The 19,014-nt window shown below is 38.8% G+C and overlaps 1 protein-coding gene across 4 annotated transcripts in view; it reads left to right on the top strand.

The window, feature by feature from the left end:
• The window catches only part of LOC126365643 (SWI/SNF complex subunit SMARCC2), an 81,064-nt gene that overhangs the window by 5,048 nt on the left and 57,002 nt on the right, over positions 1-19,014 (top strand). For all 4 annotated transcript variants that reach the window (XM_050008165.1, XM_050008166.1, XM_050008164.1 and 1 more), the window contains exons 2-3: positions 14,744-14,863; positions 14,953-15,057. In XM_050008165.1, coding sequence (XP_049864122.1) covers positions 14,744-14,863; positions 14,953-15,057 — 225 coding nt within the window. The remainder of the gene's footprint in view (positions 1-14,743; positions 14,864-14,952; positions 15,058-19,014) is intronic.

Below are 19,014 nucleotides of genomic sequence, written 5' to 3'. Positions count from 1 at the left end.
TAGTGCAGGACTCCTTCACCTAATCTCATTCCAGTAGTATGGGACTACTTTGACTGCCTCTGATTTCGTGAGATGTGCCAGTGACAGAACTCATTTGTTCTAATCTGGTGTGGTACTGGGTAATAATTCTGGAGCTGGTTAGTAGGGGTGATTTGAGAATTAGGTGCATGTCGACATGGCACAGGTGGTGAGTTAGTGTATTAGGTGATAACTAGGAATTCAGGTGGGAAGATTTTATATCAGGTCATCCTAATGGAAGGACCGGGGTCCTTACATAACGCTTCAGCGTTCATCATCTTCGATACATAACTTGTCTGTATTAAAGTGAAATGAGCTTTAAAAACAATCAGCAGTAAAACTGACTGAGCAGACTTGGTGTGTGTGTGTGTGTGTGTGTGTGTGTGTGTGTGTGTGTGTGTGTGTGTGTGTGTGTGTGTGTGTGTGTGGGGGGGGGGGGGGGGTGGAGTGAGAGCATAGGTAAGGATGTGCATGGAAGTTAACGTAGACAGGATGACAGCCATCCTTCCATTCCTAAGTAGCTGGGCTCTCATGGAAACTGCTTTGCTGGGCCTCCTGTCCCCCCTCCCCCCTATCCTCCCCAGCTGACTCGCTCCACAGACCACACACTTGCTCACCGAAACCTTCCTGCTTCACAGCTTTTGCCCCCGTTGCTGGCACTGCCAATATACCTCCAAAGCTATGTAGATAAAGATTGTCAACAAGGGGAGAAACAGATGGAAGGCCGAGCCTTCATGACACATCTACACACCTGACACCAATGCATGAGCTCTATATTGCCCCCCCCCCCCTCTCTCTCTCTCTCTCTCTCTCTCTCTCTCTCTCTCTCTCTCTCTCTCTCTCTCTCTCTCTCTCAGTTGTGTTGGATGGTTTGGAGGGGGGGCTGACTCACTCGGGAAGTAGCTCGTCAATGGTTCAAAGATTGCTCAAGGGAGATTTAATCGGATAGGCTGGTGTTAACGAGGCCAGAATGACCTTGTTTGCCTCATGATGTTGAGCAGTATTAAAACCAAGAGTTTTACTGTAGTGCTCAGTGGTCTAAAAATGGCAAAGATTTTGGTAAGATGATGTATAAATTGGCCTTTAGTGACTGTGGTCAGGAATTAACAGCTACAATGGGAAAACCTGTTCGCCACCACCAACCCTCTTTGGGTGCGTGGAAGGGGTCGTATGTAGTCCACAAAGAGATGGTCCATGTGTCTGCTCTCACAGGTAGACTCCGGAAACCCTGCATGTGTTGGAATTGGATTTCCCTTGAGGCCCCCTCCGCTCCACTAACCATATGAAATTGTAGATGACTGCTATGAAAATACTTAACAACAGTGGGTCAATCCAAATCAAATTCCTGAGGCAATGTTGCTTATCATTTCTTATTTTCCTGATTTTTATTGTGTGTTCCCTGTAAGTAGAGTCATAAAGCACTGGTTGAAAAAATTTTATAAGCCACAGCTTTGTTCTGGCACCCATTTTTAAGATGTTAGTTGGACAAATTTTAATGGAAAACATGGTTTGCAGATAGTTTAATTGCCAAGTTATTTTAAAAGATATCAGAATAATTCAAAAACCATTGTTTCAGAATGGAAATGAACTTCAGGCACTTTTTAAAAAAAAAATTCTGTCATGCCAGAGACCAGACAAACTCGTCCTGTAAGGACTCGGAAAAAAATTTATCAATCGGTCCCTTTTAAGACAATAAGTTTTTATGAAGGAAGAGAGTCTCACTAAGAATATGTTATTTCTGTGTTGAGTACTTACAGAACTCCGTGCAGAAGTAGTTTTACTGCTGAGAATGTACTCATGTTTTTTCTACAGCTTTTCAAAAATGGCCAAAAACCTTTTGACATCGATTTTCGCAGGTCTGAATCTAAATAGGGACTGAATGAAAGCAAGTGAAAATTTAACAGAGTGCTCTTTATTCTGAGAGGAATATCTCACTAAAAGACTATGATTGAGACTCAATTACATTGAGAGCAATGGAGCAGTGAGTTTCAGTAAAAACGCAACTCTTCTACATGCTCGTTCAGTGCCAAGTTAGCAAACAAGGGCCAGAAAGTATTAAAATTGACAGTGGTTGAATGATTAAATTATTGCATACAAAAAATGATCAAATATTTCTAATTTTAAATAACAATAGGCAGTGATAACAGTAGGTAAGACTTCTAAATCTTAATCTTAACTTAACAATACTTTGGTTGTAATACTCTTGCGTACAGTATACACACAATAATGTTTCTTTATGTATTTAAACTTAAGTTGTAGCTACTTGATAGCTACAATTTTCATTAGAGAACTAAACAAACACTATAATTCACTGTATAGTTTGTCATCTACGTTGTGTGTTCTACCAGACACTGTTGCGAGTCCCAATGGAGTCACTTTTTGTACTACTTTCTATGCAGGTATCCAAGCAGTATCATTTGGAAAGTTGAAAGGCAGTTTTTGGTCCAAAAGGGTGAAAAAATTCTCCAAAACATCATTGTTATCTTCCCTTTGCCTAAGCCACCACTTTTCATCATAGATACAAACAACATAGTCATTATTTGTGAAAGATGCTATGTTTGTAAAAATTACTTAAGTTTAATCATCATTGAAGTTTGAGCCTTTCAAAGTAATAAAACATCTTATTTGATTGTCACTTAAAGGGACATATCTGTGATAGCTTCTTGTGCTTTAACTCATAAACTACATTCAAATCTCTCAGTCAGCTTTGTTATCATTTTCTCAATTTCAGGTGAAGAAACAAAAATATATATATATTTGACTCCAGTAATATTTTGTCGACAATATTTGAACATATCTTGTGGAGTTAGGATCTGTTGAGTCTAAGGTTTTTGAAGTGAAGCTTGCGTAACTTCTTGTTTCGTTGTTCCTCCTATCCCATTGCAAGGATTCTGTCCAGGTGATGAGGCAATGAAATTTCACTCCGTTAGTAAACCAAAATCATTTTTGTGTTGGTATACATTAATGAAGCTTTCTTTTACTGGCTGCTTGCACCATCAATAAAGAAAATGACCATTTCAACACTACAATTTAATTGGGTAGATAAAAAAATCTACTCACCAAGTGGTGGCAGGACACACGCATAAAAGAGGGTTGTAATTAGGCCAGCTTTCGGAGTCAGTGGTTTCTTCTTCAGACAGAGGGGTTGAAGGGGAGGGAAGAGGGGTGAAGGTATCTGGGGGAAGAATCCAGAATCATTACCTTGGTGGCTGTTATCCATTCACGGTTCTGGGTGAGTTTTCTGAAATATACCCCTTTTCCTAGACCTCTCTGTCCTTTTCCTTCACCCCTCATCCTCTCTTTCTTCTCCCTGAACCCTTCTGCCTAAAGAAGGAGCCACTGGCTAATTACAACCCTCTTTTATGTGTGTATGCTGCTGCTGCTTGGTGAGTAGATTTTTTTTTATCTATACAATTAAATTATTTTGTCAAAAATTGGTTGTTTTTGTTGTTACATTTCAACATTACGTGTGTTATTCATAATTTCCCCAATGAGAGGATATTGAAATGTGTACACAGTCATGGTATTGTGATCGAGGTGGTCTCTAACTATATACATACATTTGGAACATAGCGTGTCCTTATTTTTTTTAAGTAAATACAAACAGATGCTGTATCACGTGTGTATTAGTCCAGTGAAAACTTTGAATTTCGTCCTGTATTGTAAGTGGAAGTTTCTTTCAGGTTTTCTTTCATTTCCTTGAAATGCTAGGCTTGAACGTTTGAGATACAGTGATGAAATCATGAAAGCACCAGCTCATCAACAATGGAATGTAAATACTCCTCACTGGGCATTACCTGTGTAATTAGATCCGCTCTGTTGGTTTGTACCCACTGTTTGAAAATTTCTTCATCGAGCAAGATGTCAAGTTCTTTTTCTTAATACATGAGGTTGGGTTTCCGGTCCAGGACAGTCTGTACAGGTGACAGGCATACATTTTTCATTATTATTGTCACATACCATGAAAGCTATCAGGTCTTTATAATTTCCATTTAGCTTTGCTCCTTCATCTTAAGCTTCGTGTTCTGATGATGCTTGCAAGAGCATGCACTATGAATTCCTGATGCCCTTTGGTCGTACAAAGCATAACATGGAGTGGCCAATTTTGTGCTCTCGATATTTCTGCGTATAGTGGCTGTAGAGCTCGTTCAACGAGAGAAGAATTAACCTTTTCTGCTTCTGCATGTTAATATCATTAATCACAGTTGAAACACACTCCTTTTTACCAGGTCACAAGTGACTATTTTTGTCATCCTTGTGAAAGGGGGGGGGGGGGGGGGGGGGGAGCGAGAGGTAAGGACATACATGGAAGTTTGCCTGCAGTAATGTTGAACTGCCCAAATGACCTCCAAGTCACTTGTGGTTTCCAAAATATCATGCCTACTCACGGAAAACGCTTTGCAGGGAAGGTGATAACTGACAGTCAAATCCAGGCTCCATGCCTTCACAGGAGCCAATTCATTCTTTTGTGTACCATACAGAACTCCAAACTTTGCAACCCTGGCCAGCTCGCTCCACACACCACACACTCACTGTTCAAAACCTTCCTGCTTCATGGCTTTTGTCCCCACCAATGTCACCGCTAGCATACCTCCAAAGTTATCCAGGCAGTTGTCATCATTGAGGGGCGAAACTGATAAAAGGCCCAGCCTGCATGGCCCACTAATGTTGTAGGCTAATGTGTGTCTTTGAGAGTCCCAGTAAGAAAAGATCATCTTGGGGTTCCAACAGCAGTAAGTGGTCATAAATCAATAAGTTTTTGGATGAGGACTCCTGAGACATTGTCCAGTAACTCAACCTTATACAGCCATGTTGCCAGTTGCAATGTCACTGGTGTTGAGTCCATCACTATATAAGGCAATGTTTTTGTCTCACATCTGCAATTCCCACTTATCCTCATCTTGGTTTGGATCTTGCTGTACACAGCTGCACACTGTTGTCTTTATTGAGGGTTCTGTTAAGTATTGTCACACTTGTATCTTCATTTATTACACCACCCCAGAAACCAGTAGCCCTTGCGATGATAAAGCTCTCATCAAATTCAGTTTTATTTCTGTTTACTGAAGCATGTTCAAATGCCACAAATTTAACAAGATAGCTAGTTGCAGATACCCCTGATGTTCATCTGGCATTGTTCTGTCGTGCACCAGGTCTGCTCAGCTTAATACTCGTACTTGTCTGCATTCACAGGGTATTTTGTTACCACAAGGGACTTTGAGACTACATTATCTTTCACAATCGTCATCTTCATCTGAAATTGCATGCAATATTTATTTGCTATAACCATTGTAATGAAGACTGTTTGAGTATTATTCCCCCCTTGCGGCAAGTTTTTGGCACCGGAGGCAACTTCTGCTAGGTGAACATGCACTTAGAACTGTGCAGGTATCATTCTGCAAGAGTTGTCTTGTTTTCCAATGCACTCTGTGGCAGAAATATACATTATGTGTTTGAATGATGAAGATATTAAGGAAGGGCAAGACAAAGATTCTGTCATCAACATAGCAGTAAAAACATGGATTTTCAGTAGACAAGGCACTATCCTCAATGTTCTCCATGAAAAAGCTCATGGCTTCCCCATCGCAACACTATTCATGTGTTCAAAATATCATTTGCTAGGTGCAAATTAAAATGAGGTCAGAGTGTCCTTGAACAGTTGAATTACCAAAGAATGGGGGCAGCAGATCTATTGACCTTTTGATGGGAGCATGCATAAATAATGACTCCATATCAGTGCATCTCCAAGACACAGGTAGTATTATTTGGCTGATAATGTCAATGGTATTTTTTATGTATTACGTGCAGTGGCATACATCTCAAGTAAGTAGACTAGCAAGATGTTGTGGCAGTCTGTATGTTTGAAATCCAGTTTTATTAGTGATGAGTGATGAAGTTATCTTTGTAATGTGTACTTCGTCTTTGACATGCCAGAAAACTTGTATTATGTAGGTGGCTGAGAGAGGAGATTCTTGATAACACAGTCTTCTAGCAATGAATGCTTATGTAGCTTCAGCACCTTCTTCATTATTGTTGAGGTTGGGCCCTTGGGGCAATCTATAGTAGGTGTCCAACATCAATAGGATGTTCACATCATAGTTAGCTTGTTTTGAATTGATGGCTTGATTACCTATGTCGGCTGAAAGGACAGTGAGGAGACGATTATTGTGGAGTGCACTTAGGCTGTTGCCCTACGTCCTTGTCCTGTTAGGGATTGGTAGTTTGGATTTTTAATGGATCTGGCTCATTTCATAGTTAATTTTATCAGCAGTTTCAGAGCGTCTTGCAGAAAGGAATACTCACGCGTAAAAATAACTGATCTTTCTGCATTCTCCTTAGAGAACAGAAATATACAATAGGTATTAGAAGAACCTTACTGTCCTACAAAAGTGCAAATAAAAGGAGATTACTCTATGTTACAAAAAAAATAGAAATATTTACAAAGAGATTTAAACACAACTTCTCTCAGTGAAAACGTGGAATACATGGAGACCTGGAGTAAGTGGTTAATGGAGAATTCCTGACTAGATACTAAAAATGCAGAGGGAGTTTGTAATTACTATGGATCCACATGTGGCATTAGGATATTATTTTATGCATTCAGACATAGCACTAGATTATTATTTTGTAGCACTATTTTATCCTTTAATGTAACAAATTAACTGGCGACTTTGTATAAAAATGGATAGTCATTTAGTTACATTTTTAAAATTCTGTGACAATTGTACTTCTATGTACACAACAGTAATTCTGGTGACAACTATTGTTGTGTTGTGGTCTTCAGTCAGAAGACTGGTTTGATGCAGCTGTCCATGCTACAGTATTCTGTGAAAGCCTCTTCATCTCCGAATAATTACTGCAGCCTACATCCTTCTGAATCTGCTTACTCTATTTACCTCTTGGTCTTCCTCTATGATTTTTATTCCTCACATTTCACTCTATTACTAAATTGGTGATCCCTTAATGCCTCAGAATGTGTTGCGTCAACTGATCCCTTCCTTTGGTCAAGTTGTGCCATGGATTTTCTACCTGCCCAATTCTTTCATTACCTGCTCATTAGTTATGTGATCTACCCACCTAATCTTCAGCATTCTTCTGTGGCTCCCCAATTCAAAAGCTTCTATTCTCTTCTTGTCCAAACTGTTTATTGTCCTCACTTCACATCTGTACATGGATGGCTATACTCCAGACATATACAAGGCGTGTTTTTTAAGCAAGTACCATTTTGAAATTAAAGAAAGATGTGCTAAGATATCTCAATAATTTTATTTTTACATGAAAGCCTGTACCTTAATCTAATTTTCTACATAATTTCCGCCAATACTGAGGCATTTCTCATAACGTTGTACCAGTTTTTGAATACCCTCCTCATAGAAGTCTGCACCTGAGTTGTTAACCACTGCATCACCACTGTTTTGACTTTATCATCTTGAAGACGATGACTGCCCAGGTGTTTCTTCAAGATGAAACATGGATGGCCTACATCACACCAGACTCAAAGCAAGAGTCTATGGAATGGTGGCATTCAGATTCACCTAGTAAAGTGAAGTTTAAGCAAACAATTTCTGCCCAGAAAATCATGTACACATTTTTTTTTGGGACAGAAAAGGATTACTGCTTGTAGAATTTCTGTCTCGTAATGAGACAATCAATGCAGCAGCTTACTGTAAGACATTTCACAATCTGTGCCGTTCAATTCAGAACAAAAAACATGGCAAGTTGAGCAAGGGCATCATTTTGCTGCAAGACAATGCCCGTCCGCATGTGGCGAATCAGAACAAAGATCTCATTACATCTTTTCGGTGGGAAACTCTAGATCATCCTCCGTGCAGCCCAGATCGTGCATCCAGTGACTACCATCTTTTCCTACACTTGAAGAAACACCTGGGCGGTCAGCGTGTTCATGACAAAGTCAAAACAGTGGTGGTGCAGTGCTTAACAAGTCAGGCAACAGACTTCTATGAGGAAGATATTCAAAAACTTTTACAACGTTATGACAAGTGCCTCAATATTGACGAAAATTATGTAGGAAAGTAGATTAAGGTACAGGCTTTCATGTAAAAATAAAATTATTGAGATATCTTGGCACCTTTTTTTTTTGAAATTTAAAAAACACTCCTCGTACATTTGGAAATGACTTTCTAACATTTAAGTCTATAATCATTGTTAACAAATTTCTCTTCTTCAGAAACACTTTTCTTGCCATTGCCAGCCTACATTTTATATCCTCTCTACTTCGACTTTGTTTTGCTTTTGTTGGTGTTCATCTTATATCTTCCTTTCAAGACACTGTCCATTACGTTCAGCTGCTCTTCCAAATCCTTTGCTCTGTCTGACAGAATTACAATGACATCAGCAATCCCTGAACTTTAATTCCGACTCCAAATTTTTCTATGGTTTCCTTTACTGAGAGCTCAGTGTACAGATTGAATAACATCAGGGATAGGCTACAACCCTGTCGCCTCCCTTCTCAACTACTACTTCCCTTTTATGCCCCTTCACTCTTATAACTGCCATCTGGTTTCTGTATAAGTTGAAAATAGCCTTTCACTCCCTGTATTTTACATCTCCTACCTTCAGAATTTCAGAGAGAGTGTTTCAGACAATGTTGTCAAAAGCTTTCTCTAAGTCTGCAAATGCTCTCATAAGTTTGCCTTTCCTGTAGCTATCATAGGATCAGTATTGCCTCGCGTGTTCCTGTATTTCTCCGGAATCCCCACTGATCTTCCCTAAGGTCAGCTTCTAACAATTTTTCCTTTCTTCTGTAAAGAACTCTTGTTAATATTTTGTAACTGTGACCTAATTAAACTGATAGTTCAGTAATGTTTACACCTGTCAGCAACTGCTATCTTTGGAATTGGAAATATTATATTCCTCTTCAAGTCTGAGGGTATTTCATGTGTCTCATACATGTTGCACAAGAAGTGGAAGACTTTTGTCAAACTATCGTTAACGATTTGGATTAATTGATTCATAGCAGTGTACAATATTTGGGTTTTAATATGGCCCATTTTATATTTTTTTACATTATATTCCTAACTTAGCTTGCATTATTGCAGTTCAAAATTTATTAGAACACACAGACTTGTGCACAAGATGCTAAGATGAATATATGTCTGTGCATTACTTGTTATCTACCTTGATTGTTAATAATCTGTGCATTGTTATGCAGCTATGATTTTGACATAGGCCTGGTATAGTAGTTAGGCATATACTGCAGCCAAACTTTGTTCCATTTGGTAATATGTTATACTCTCCAACTTTGTGGGTTTTTCTTTTTCTTTTTTTTTTTTTTTTTTTTTTCTTTTTTTTTAAAGCATACCTTTAATAAGGCTATACAGCAATGACTACTGGGATTTATGTGTATGAACATTTTGTAAACACACTACAATCAAATATAATCATGCACGGTAATGTGAAACACTTAGCCGTCACTGTGTGGGAGACCTTAGTACCTTTAATCAGAGCACATGTTTACCAATTGATCACAAGAACTGTAGCCACATACTCCTCAGAGCACTAGAATTGCAAAGATGTGTGCAGTTTGTTTTCTGGTGAAGCTAGAATGCACTGTTGGTTCTGCCTTATGATTTTAACAAGATACCATTTATTTACATAGTTATATACTTCAATGTAACTTTCTTCCATATTAGCATATGTGAGGCAGTTAGTTTTTGACTGTTAATATCTTCATCTTCATTTACAGCTACATCTGCCTCATCAAACCACCTTGAGGTGCTTGTCCCAGGGTACATCCCACTGTACCAGTTATTAGAATTTCTTCCTGTTCCATTCGTATACGGAGTGCGGGAAGAATGATTGTTTGAATGGCTCTGTGTGTGCAGTAATTGTTCTAATCTTATCCTCGCAATCCTTGTGTGAGCAATAAGTAGGGGATTTTAGTATATTGCTAGAGTAATCATTTAAAGCCAGTTCTTGAAACTTTTTAATAGGTTTTCTTGGTATAGTGTAGGTCTATCTTCAAGAGTCTTCCAGTTCACTTCCTTCAGTATCTCTGTGACACTCTACCATAAATTAAACAAACCCGTGACCATTCTGTATAAGTTCAGTATCCCCTATCAGTCCTATCTGGTACAGATCCCAGACACTTGAGCAGTATTGTAGAAACAGTTGCACGAGTGATTTATAAGCTGATTGCACTTCCCCAGTATTCTACCAATAAACTGAAGTCTACCACCTGCCTTACCCATGACTGAACCTACATGATCATTCTATTTCATATCCCTACAAAGTGCTACACTCAGGTGTTTGTATAGCCATAGGATACTCCATTTTTTTTCCATTTTGTGAAGTGCACAGTGTTATATATCTGAACTTTTAGAGCTAGTTGCAATATCTGCACCACATTGAAATCTTATCAAGGCCTGACTGAATTCTTATGCAGCTTCTTCCTGACAGTACTTCATTACAGATAACTGCATCATCTGCAGAAATCCTTATTTTAGGGTGTTAATATTGTCTGCAAGGTCATTAATATGCAATATTAACAGAAAGGATCACAACAGACTTCCTTGGGGCACACTCAAAGTTACTTCTGCACCTGTGGCTATGACTCTCCATCCAAGATAACATGCTGTGTCCTCCTTAACAAAAGATCCTCAATCAAGTCACAAATTTTACTTGATATCCCAATTCACTGTACTTTTGACAATAAGTGTAAGTGTGGTACTGAATCAAATGCTTTTTGGAAGTCAAGAAATACTGCATCTACCTGGTTGCCTTTATACAAAGCTTTCAGTATACCATGTGAGAAAAGTACAAGTTGGGTTTCATGTGATCAATGTTTTCAAAATCCATGCTGGTTGGCAGTGAGGAGGTCATTCTGTTCGAGATAGCTCATTACGTTTGAGCTCAGAATATGTCCTAAGATTCTACAACAAATCTATTTCAAGAATATTGGATGATAGTTATGTTCAGCCCAATTTTCCAGGTCCTTAGCCTAGTTTTTGACTCCAGGGGCAAGGGATCATTTAAATTGGCAGCCTGGAACAAGGATTCCAACCCTGACCTATGTTTTGTAACACAGGACGCCCAGGGACAATCTTTATGTACAGTAAGGACAGTCCTTGGAGGTTTCCGCAAAAAGCCAACTCCGCCCAGTAATTCTAGACGTAAGAATTCAAATTCCTGTAATCACATCAATGCCTAGACCAAGATGGAACTTCAAAAAAGCAGACTGGACTAAATTTTCCAAAGAACTTGATACAGTGATCAGATGGACCCCCCACTAAGTGAAAATTATGAAAGATGAAAATTATGAAAGATTCGCCAGAGCAGTTCTAACAACAGCAAAAAAAAATCCACGTCTAGAGAATTCCAGAGAGAATATATGCCAGGCTGGAGTAATGACTGCGAAGAACTGTATCAGTTCTATTTAACCACAAATGACAGCGGAACTGCTGCAGAACTCCTAAAACACCTTGATAAAGCTCATAAAGAGTGCTGGGAGCGAAAAACAGAAAGTTTGGATTTTAAGAGGTCAAGCAGAGAGATGTGGAACCTCTTGAGAAAACTGGAACTCTACCACGGACCCGAAAAGATCCTGAAGTAACACCAGACCAGATTGCAAACAGAATAAGGTCTCTCTCCAAAGCATCCCCACAGGAGCCACAATCAAGAATGGTTAAGAAAAGGCTTATAAACCTGAAGCAGAAGGCACCCAACAAATCAGAGTACTCCAGAGACTTCACCAAAGATGAGATCACTGCAGCAATCAAAGAAATGAAAAAAGGCAAAGCTCTAGGATTTGATGGGATACACCCAGAGTTCCTCTTCAGTTGTGGAAACAGGACTCATAGATGGCTTGCAAGTTTCTTCGCTAATATTATGCTATCAGGGAACATGCCAAAAGCCTTCAAAATACTGAAGCTCGGTAATCCAGCAAACAAAACTGCTAGCTATCGCCCAATCGACCTTCTGAGCTGCTCCTACAAGCTTTTGGAAAGCCATTCTCAACCAAATCACTCCAAAGACCCATGAATTTATTCCTATTGAACAGGCAGGATTCAGACCAAACAGAAGCTGTGCAGAGAAAGTGCTCAGCTTAACTACACATGTAGAAGCTGGAGTCCAACGTCACTTTAAAATGTCAGTGGCTTTTATTGATCTTACAGCTGCCTATGACGCAGTACGGAGACAAGGACTCTTCTACAAACTCGCCAGTATCATAAACTGCCAAATCACTATCTGGCTCATAAACAACATGCTATTTGAGAGATGCTACCAAGTAGTCCTTGGCAACCAACTAGGCAGACAGAAGAAACTTTATAATGGTCTTCCTCAAGGCTCAGTTTTGGTGCCAATCCTGTTCAGCATTGTATACATCTGACCTCCCTGAAACAGAATCAAGGAAGTAGATCTATGCAGACGATCTGGCCTTGGCCACCCATCTGATGAGGAGATCCTATGCACAGATCAGCACAATAGACAAATACGTCATAAAGTGGAGACTGATACCAAATCCAATGAAGACTGAAGTCAGCTGCTTTCACCTTAACAACAGAATGGCCAACGCGAAGTTGAATGTCACCTTTAATGGCCAGGTTCTTCACCACCAAGACTCTCCAAAATATCTAGGAGTGACGCTTGATAGATCCCTCTCTTACAGGAAGCACATAGAAAACACCACAGCAAAGCTGAGATCATGCAATAACATCATACAGAATCTGAGAACTACAACACTGCTATACGCTGCCCTATGGCTGGTCTATTCTGTTGCCAAATACTGTGCCCCAGTGTGGCTCAATAGCACATGTGTGAGAGAACTTGACGTGGAGCTAAACACAGCAATGAGGACAATAACAGGCTGCATCAAATCTAGTCCTCTATACTGGTTACTGCCTCTAAGCAGCATTGCGCTACCAGACCTCTGAAGACAGAATGCCCTCCTCAATGAATACCAAAAATTACTTAAAATCCCCGAGCTTCCAATGCACTCCGACGTTCCTGCACTCTGAATGAACTGATTAAAATCTAGGCAGCCATCTGTCCTACTGGCAGAATCGCTACAGGCAGCTACTTTCGGTATCAACAAAATGTGGACAGAAATGTGGAACACTATTGCCCATGAGGAACATCAGACCATCCAAAGACCCAACACAAGACCAGCTGGCTTGGAGCTAATGCATTGTGGCTGGAAAACAATCGGATTCACACACTAGCTAGTCACTGTGTATATGTAATGCCATATGCTAAATAAATGGATGATAGTTTTGTGGATCACTTCTACTACCCTTCTTGTAGACAGGTGTGAACTGTGCCTTTTTCCAAAAACTGGGCATGGTTTTTCATTTGAGTGGTCTGCGATTGATTATAGTTAAAAGAGAGGCTAACCCAGCTGCAAATTTAGTATAGAATCTGACAGAGATTCCATCGGGGCCTGGACTTTTGTTCAATTTTAATGATTTCAGCTGTTTCTCGACACCACTAACACTAATACTTATTTCTTTCATCTTTCTGGTGCTATGAGGATTAAATTGGGGAAATTGTCCTTGGTTTTACTTTGTGAAGGAACATTTGAAAATGGAGTTAAGCACTTCAGCTTTTGTTTTACTACTCTCAATTTTAGTTCCTGTCTCATTGGCTAGGGACTATACCTTAACTTTGGTGCCGCTGACAGCGTTTACATACAACCAGAATTTCTTGGGGTTCTGTGGCCAAACATGTTACATTCAGCAGCTCTCTATCTATAGCCCATGCTTTATTTTTCACCTATCATGAAGTAATCTCTGTTTCTTTAGAAGATTCTTTACAGTTACTGTATACCATGGAGGTTCCCTTCCTTTATGAACTACTCTTCTGGTTATTTATCTATCCAGTGTATGGTCAACTATTCTTTTAAACTTGAGGCTGAGTCCTTTTACATGCTCCTGCCTTGTACTGAAAGTTTCAAGTTCCTCATTGAGATATGATACTACTGATTTTTTAAAATCTGGTTTACTGAGCACACATATCTTTCTGCTTGGTTTAGTTGTCCTTCGTTCCGTAGTAATCATTGTTGCCACATCCGCAGCGTGGTCACTGATACCACTTTCAATGTGGGCATACTCAAAGAGGCCAAGTCTATTTGTTGCCATCAGATGCAATATATTTCCATCATGAGTTCTCGGAAGTTTCACAGGATGTCTTATCATGCCAACCATTAACAAAGCTGTAATTTTCCCAATTAACTGTTGGATGATTAAAGTGCCCACCGATGATTACAGTGTGATCGGGGAACATATGTACAAGTGAACTGTGGCTTCCTCTCAAGTTCTCAGTTACATCAGGAGATGAGTCTGGTGGGTAATAGAAGGATCCAATTATTTTATGCCCAACTCTGAGACTGAGTCTTGCCCAAACAGTCTCACATACAGCTTCAGTTTCTATCTTGGTGGCTTTGAGTTTCTTGCCTACTGCGACAAATGATATGCTGGCAGTTGTTAGGGCAGTATACATGATGGTAACTTGGATGTATTAAGGCTTGTTTACTTTTATTGTTCCTATTTATTATCTGCCATAACAACTGTGATTATAGCTTACTAATTTTGTTTATTATATCCTCTGTCAAATTTCTGATAGCTTAGAGGAATTGTTTAAAGGAATATATTTTTAATCTTATCTTGCAGCTGCTTGAAAGTGAATGCGTAATATTCTAGTTAGGAATTTTTTCTGTATTTTTTGCATATTGGCTTATATGACTTTCTATTTGTAATTTTTTTTTGTGCAGTATATTCAGACAGATCCACCAACAAATAAAGGCCTAGCAGCCCTTGTTATTCAGCTTATCCAATTCCAGGAGGACAATCTTGGCAAAAATGTCAGCAAACCTCCACTTACTAGACTTCCAGTAAGTAAACTAAAAAATATATATTTTGTACGTATATGATTTGTCATTTTCAGAGTTCATTTTATTAAATAACCAATTTCATTTCACAGATGCGATGTTTCTTGGACTTCAAGCCTGGAGGAGCACTATGTCACATCTTGGCCACAGTTTACAAATTCAAAAGTGACCAAGGTTGGAGACGATTTGATTTTCAGGTATTTTTTCTTGGTTAATATGTTCTAGAACTTGTAGTGCAAATGTATTAATTTTGGATGGAAGAGTCTTGCTGTTGTAACTGTGTCAGGTTATGAGTTAAAACACCAATAATCATTTGGCTCAACCTAAAGAAGAAGATGAAAATTATTATAGGAATATTAGTGTGCAAGATGTGAATCAATATTGTGAGAATAAGTGAATTGTTTATGTGTGTGTAACACTGTTAAAGGCTTAAGGTATGATACAAAGTGTGAAATTTATAAACAGTGTACAAAGATTTTGTGTCTATAGTTGGTAGCTTGATTCCATGTGTTTTGACGTGCTCCAGATGACTGCAGTTGTGGCTCTTTTGAGTAAAAGTGATGTAAATTTCAAATCCTGACCCTTAAAAATACCAGGTTATACTCAGTTTTTGTTGACATCAATGGTGTTGGGATACTGATCACTTTCAGCAGGAGGAGGAGTGCAAATGAAAGGTGTCCTCTTGTTTCTCTTGCACTTCCAAATCAGTTTTTTGTCGTTCTCTATCTCTAAATAGACAGCACACTGTAAATTGAGGAACAACGTTAGAATGGTGTAAGGGGTGAAAATATTTTGGGTAATTGCAAAATGCACAATTAGGCCCTTTCTTGGCTCTGTAAAAGATCCCTTAGGACTAAGAACACCTGGCATGTATGGTATCATTTATGAATGTGGCCACCCAACTCAGTTACAAAGGCAAATTAGCTATAGCCAAGCATAGCACCTGCAAGGTGCACTCATTCAATTTCGAAAACACAAAAGTGCTATTTTGCAGCAGGGGTTTCTGGAAAGCAATAGAGTACATGAACATCTTGTGGACAGAGACGGTGGCTTCCATCTTGTCTTCATTTGGGATTATGTGTTATCAAATATTTCCCAGAAGTATTCCCTGATTCAAATGCCAGCAGTGGATAGATGCCCCTTGGGTTTGGCGTGTGGCTACTCCCCCACCATCTCTACCTGCACAACCTGGGATTTTCCTTCTGAGTTCATGTGATTTGCCCACCTGGTGCGGTTCTGGAATGTGAATGGTGTGATCTGAAAAAGATAAATAGCAGCATCTGTTATAAGTCAAACACTTCACCAGTAAGTAAGAAACTTGTAGAAACATTACCCCAAAATGAAGGTATTACTCAGCTGACTTTGTGAGAAAGACTTGTCAGCACGATTGTGTGAAAGCCAGCATTCACATGTAAAATGAGTAAATCACTTAAAATTCAAGTAAGTAGGGAGCAGTGGCTAAGGACTAGTCACTGTCTGATACCTACCAATATTAACTATGAACTTTCTTTTGATATTTATTTACTGTAAACCTTTCTTTGCCTGTAACTTCTAGTACTAAATAATTTTGTATTTTTATCTGTCCACATATCTTTAATATCCTTTTCTAACATCATCATATTTAAAATACCACCAACTTATCCTACTCATTTTTTCACATGACTCATAATTTCCATTCACAAAATGGTGTGATTCATGTATACAGTTTTGGAAAATATGTACTCAGTATTGTGACAATGTTTGATGATGAGAGTAAAACATTTTTACATGAGAAAGCATTCTTCTTCAGATGGCCTTCTTGATATGTTCACGATATGTCATTTTACTAAATACTGTGCTGTATCAGACTCATTTCATTTTTTCCTGTTTTTTCAACTGTGTTTTTAACATGATGATTTCACCCTCAAGCTTATCACATTCACCCCGAAATTTGACCTTGAGCTACTGTGACACTTGTGCCCAAAGGCCATCTTTATGTCCTTCTGTCTCTCCACCTGAAAAACTTAGCCGTCATCCCCCAATATGGGTGAGATGTTGAACTCAGTAGAATGGTGAGACATTAGTATCATGCACTACAGATCTTGGCAAATGATTTTCTTGTAAAAGCATTACATTGTGATCCTGTATTGTAATGTGATAGAGTGGTATTGTTGCCCCTTTTATTATTAACAACTACTGTGATTCCTGTAATTAATTTTTATTTGTGTAATTTGCATTACTTACAAAAAAAGTTATTAGCAACATTTTTCATCTTCTTGGGCACTTTATTACACAATTTTATTCCCCGATAGAAAATGCTGTTTTGAAGTTTTGTTTGTTTTTTCCTTGCTAAATGGATGTCCAAAGTGGGTCTTGTTCCATGGATGTGTGTAGATATATTACTGAAAGCTAAGTAATGTTTTCACTGCTATGCACAAAAAATGGCAGAAGTACTCATTTCGCACATTAAGGATACTCAGCTTTTTAAACAATATTATGAGAAGCAGAGATGCCGAGTCGCAGATAGGCACAACAAAAAGGTTCTCACAATTTGAGAGTCTTTTTGTTGTGCCTACCGTATTTACTTGAATCTAAGCCGCACTTTTTTCCCGGTTTTTGCCTGCGGCTTAGAATCGAGTGCAAAGTAAGCGGAAGTTCTGAAAAATGTTGGTAGGTGCCGCCACAACCAACTTCTGCCGTCGAATATATGTAGCGCTACTCAGGCACGCTTTGTAGGCACAAAGATAAATACTGGCGCCAAAACCTCTGCGTCGGTAAATAAATTAAAAGAAAAGGTAGAAGAATGGAAACATTATGCCATGTATTCTTTCGTGTTTGCTGCTATCTCATTTAAATCCTGTCTGCGTAATAAACTACGAAACTAGAGTGAGACAACAGCAAATGCGGAAGAATATACATATCGTCTCATGTTTATATTCATATTATTCTTATGCTGAATAGTGATACAGACGGAAATGAAGCACGGCAACTGACTAGATTTTTAAATTGAAGATGACTCTAATTTGTGTGCAGAATTTAATGTACTAAAGAGGCGTCTGCAAAGATTTTGAAACAGAGAAAAAATTTCGCTAAGCTCTCATTCAGAACATCCTCTATCATATGCAGTCTATTATTTGGTTCTTGTAGATCGCTAATGAGACGATTCCTCTTTTTTTTTTTTTAATTGTAAGCCGTGGTCGCGCGCACAGAAGCAAGCCATGCCGCGAGTGGCAACAGGTCGTAAACACTCATTATCAGAATGCAACAAAAAATGCATGACACATTAAAATAATGCAGTTTCAGCTTAGAGTGACGTAAACACCAATAACAAAGAGAACGGCAATTATCAGATCATAGCAAAATAAGCAATCGATTCAAACCAGATGAAGCACGTGAAAAAGGAAGGGTACCCTTACAAATAAGGACGAAGCGCCTGACACATAGCAATGGCTACTTGGTAAAGCTTAACTGTTAAGCTTTTGTTCGATTTGGAGGTGTGGTCTACAACTTTTCTCTCCCCTTGAATTTAGAGTCTCAAATTTCAGGTGCGGCTTATATTCGGGAAAATTTCTTTCTCTTGATTTCGAGTCTCATTTTTCAGGTGCGGCTTAGATTCGAGTAAATACGGTATCTGCCACTCAGCATCTCTACTATATTAGCATCTCTACTATATTGTGATTGGCAACTTTCCTTCTCATAATATTGTTACATTCCATCCTTGATTTTCCATTGTCAAATTTTTAAACGAATTATTACAATGAGCCCTACTACTACTACTACTACTACTACTACTACTACCACTACTACTACTACTAGCATAGTTGTTATATTCTGCCCCCCCCCCCCTTTTTTTTCCAGTACAAAAACTGTCCACGCGTACTTTGTCTTCAATCCTTAGAAAAGAATCCCATAGCTAATAATTGAGCGTACATAGGAATAGTATGTCTTCACAAGGTAGTGGCTGCTATAAAGTGATGATAGTATCCTAAGTGCAGAACATGCTGATGACATTCTTTTTGTTGGTATCTTTGTGTGTTTATTCATGTTCCATGTTAACTGACAATCAATGTTCATCCCTTAAAAACTTTTTGTTTTTTACTACATATTGGCCAGTGGTAAACATCTTCGATCATCTTATAAAGTCTGTAAAGTCATTGATATATATATTAAGAACA

Source organism: Schistocerca gregaria, chromosome 1 (genome assembly GCF_023897955.1).
Source record: "Schistocerca gregaria isolate iqSchGreg1 chromosome 1, iqSchGreg1.2, whole genome shotgun sequence".
NCBI classification, from domain to species: Eukaryota; Metazoa; Arthropoda; class Insecta; order Orthoptera; family Acrididae; genus Schistocerca; species Schistocerca gregaria.
The sequence above is the reverse complement of the archived record's forward strand: the minus strand, read 5'-3'. Positions and strand labels throughout refer to the sequence as shown.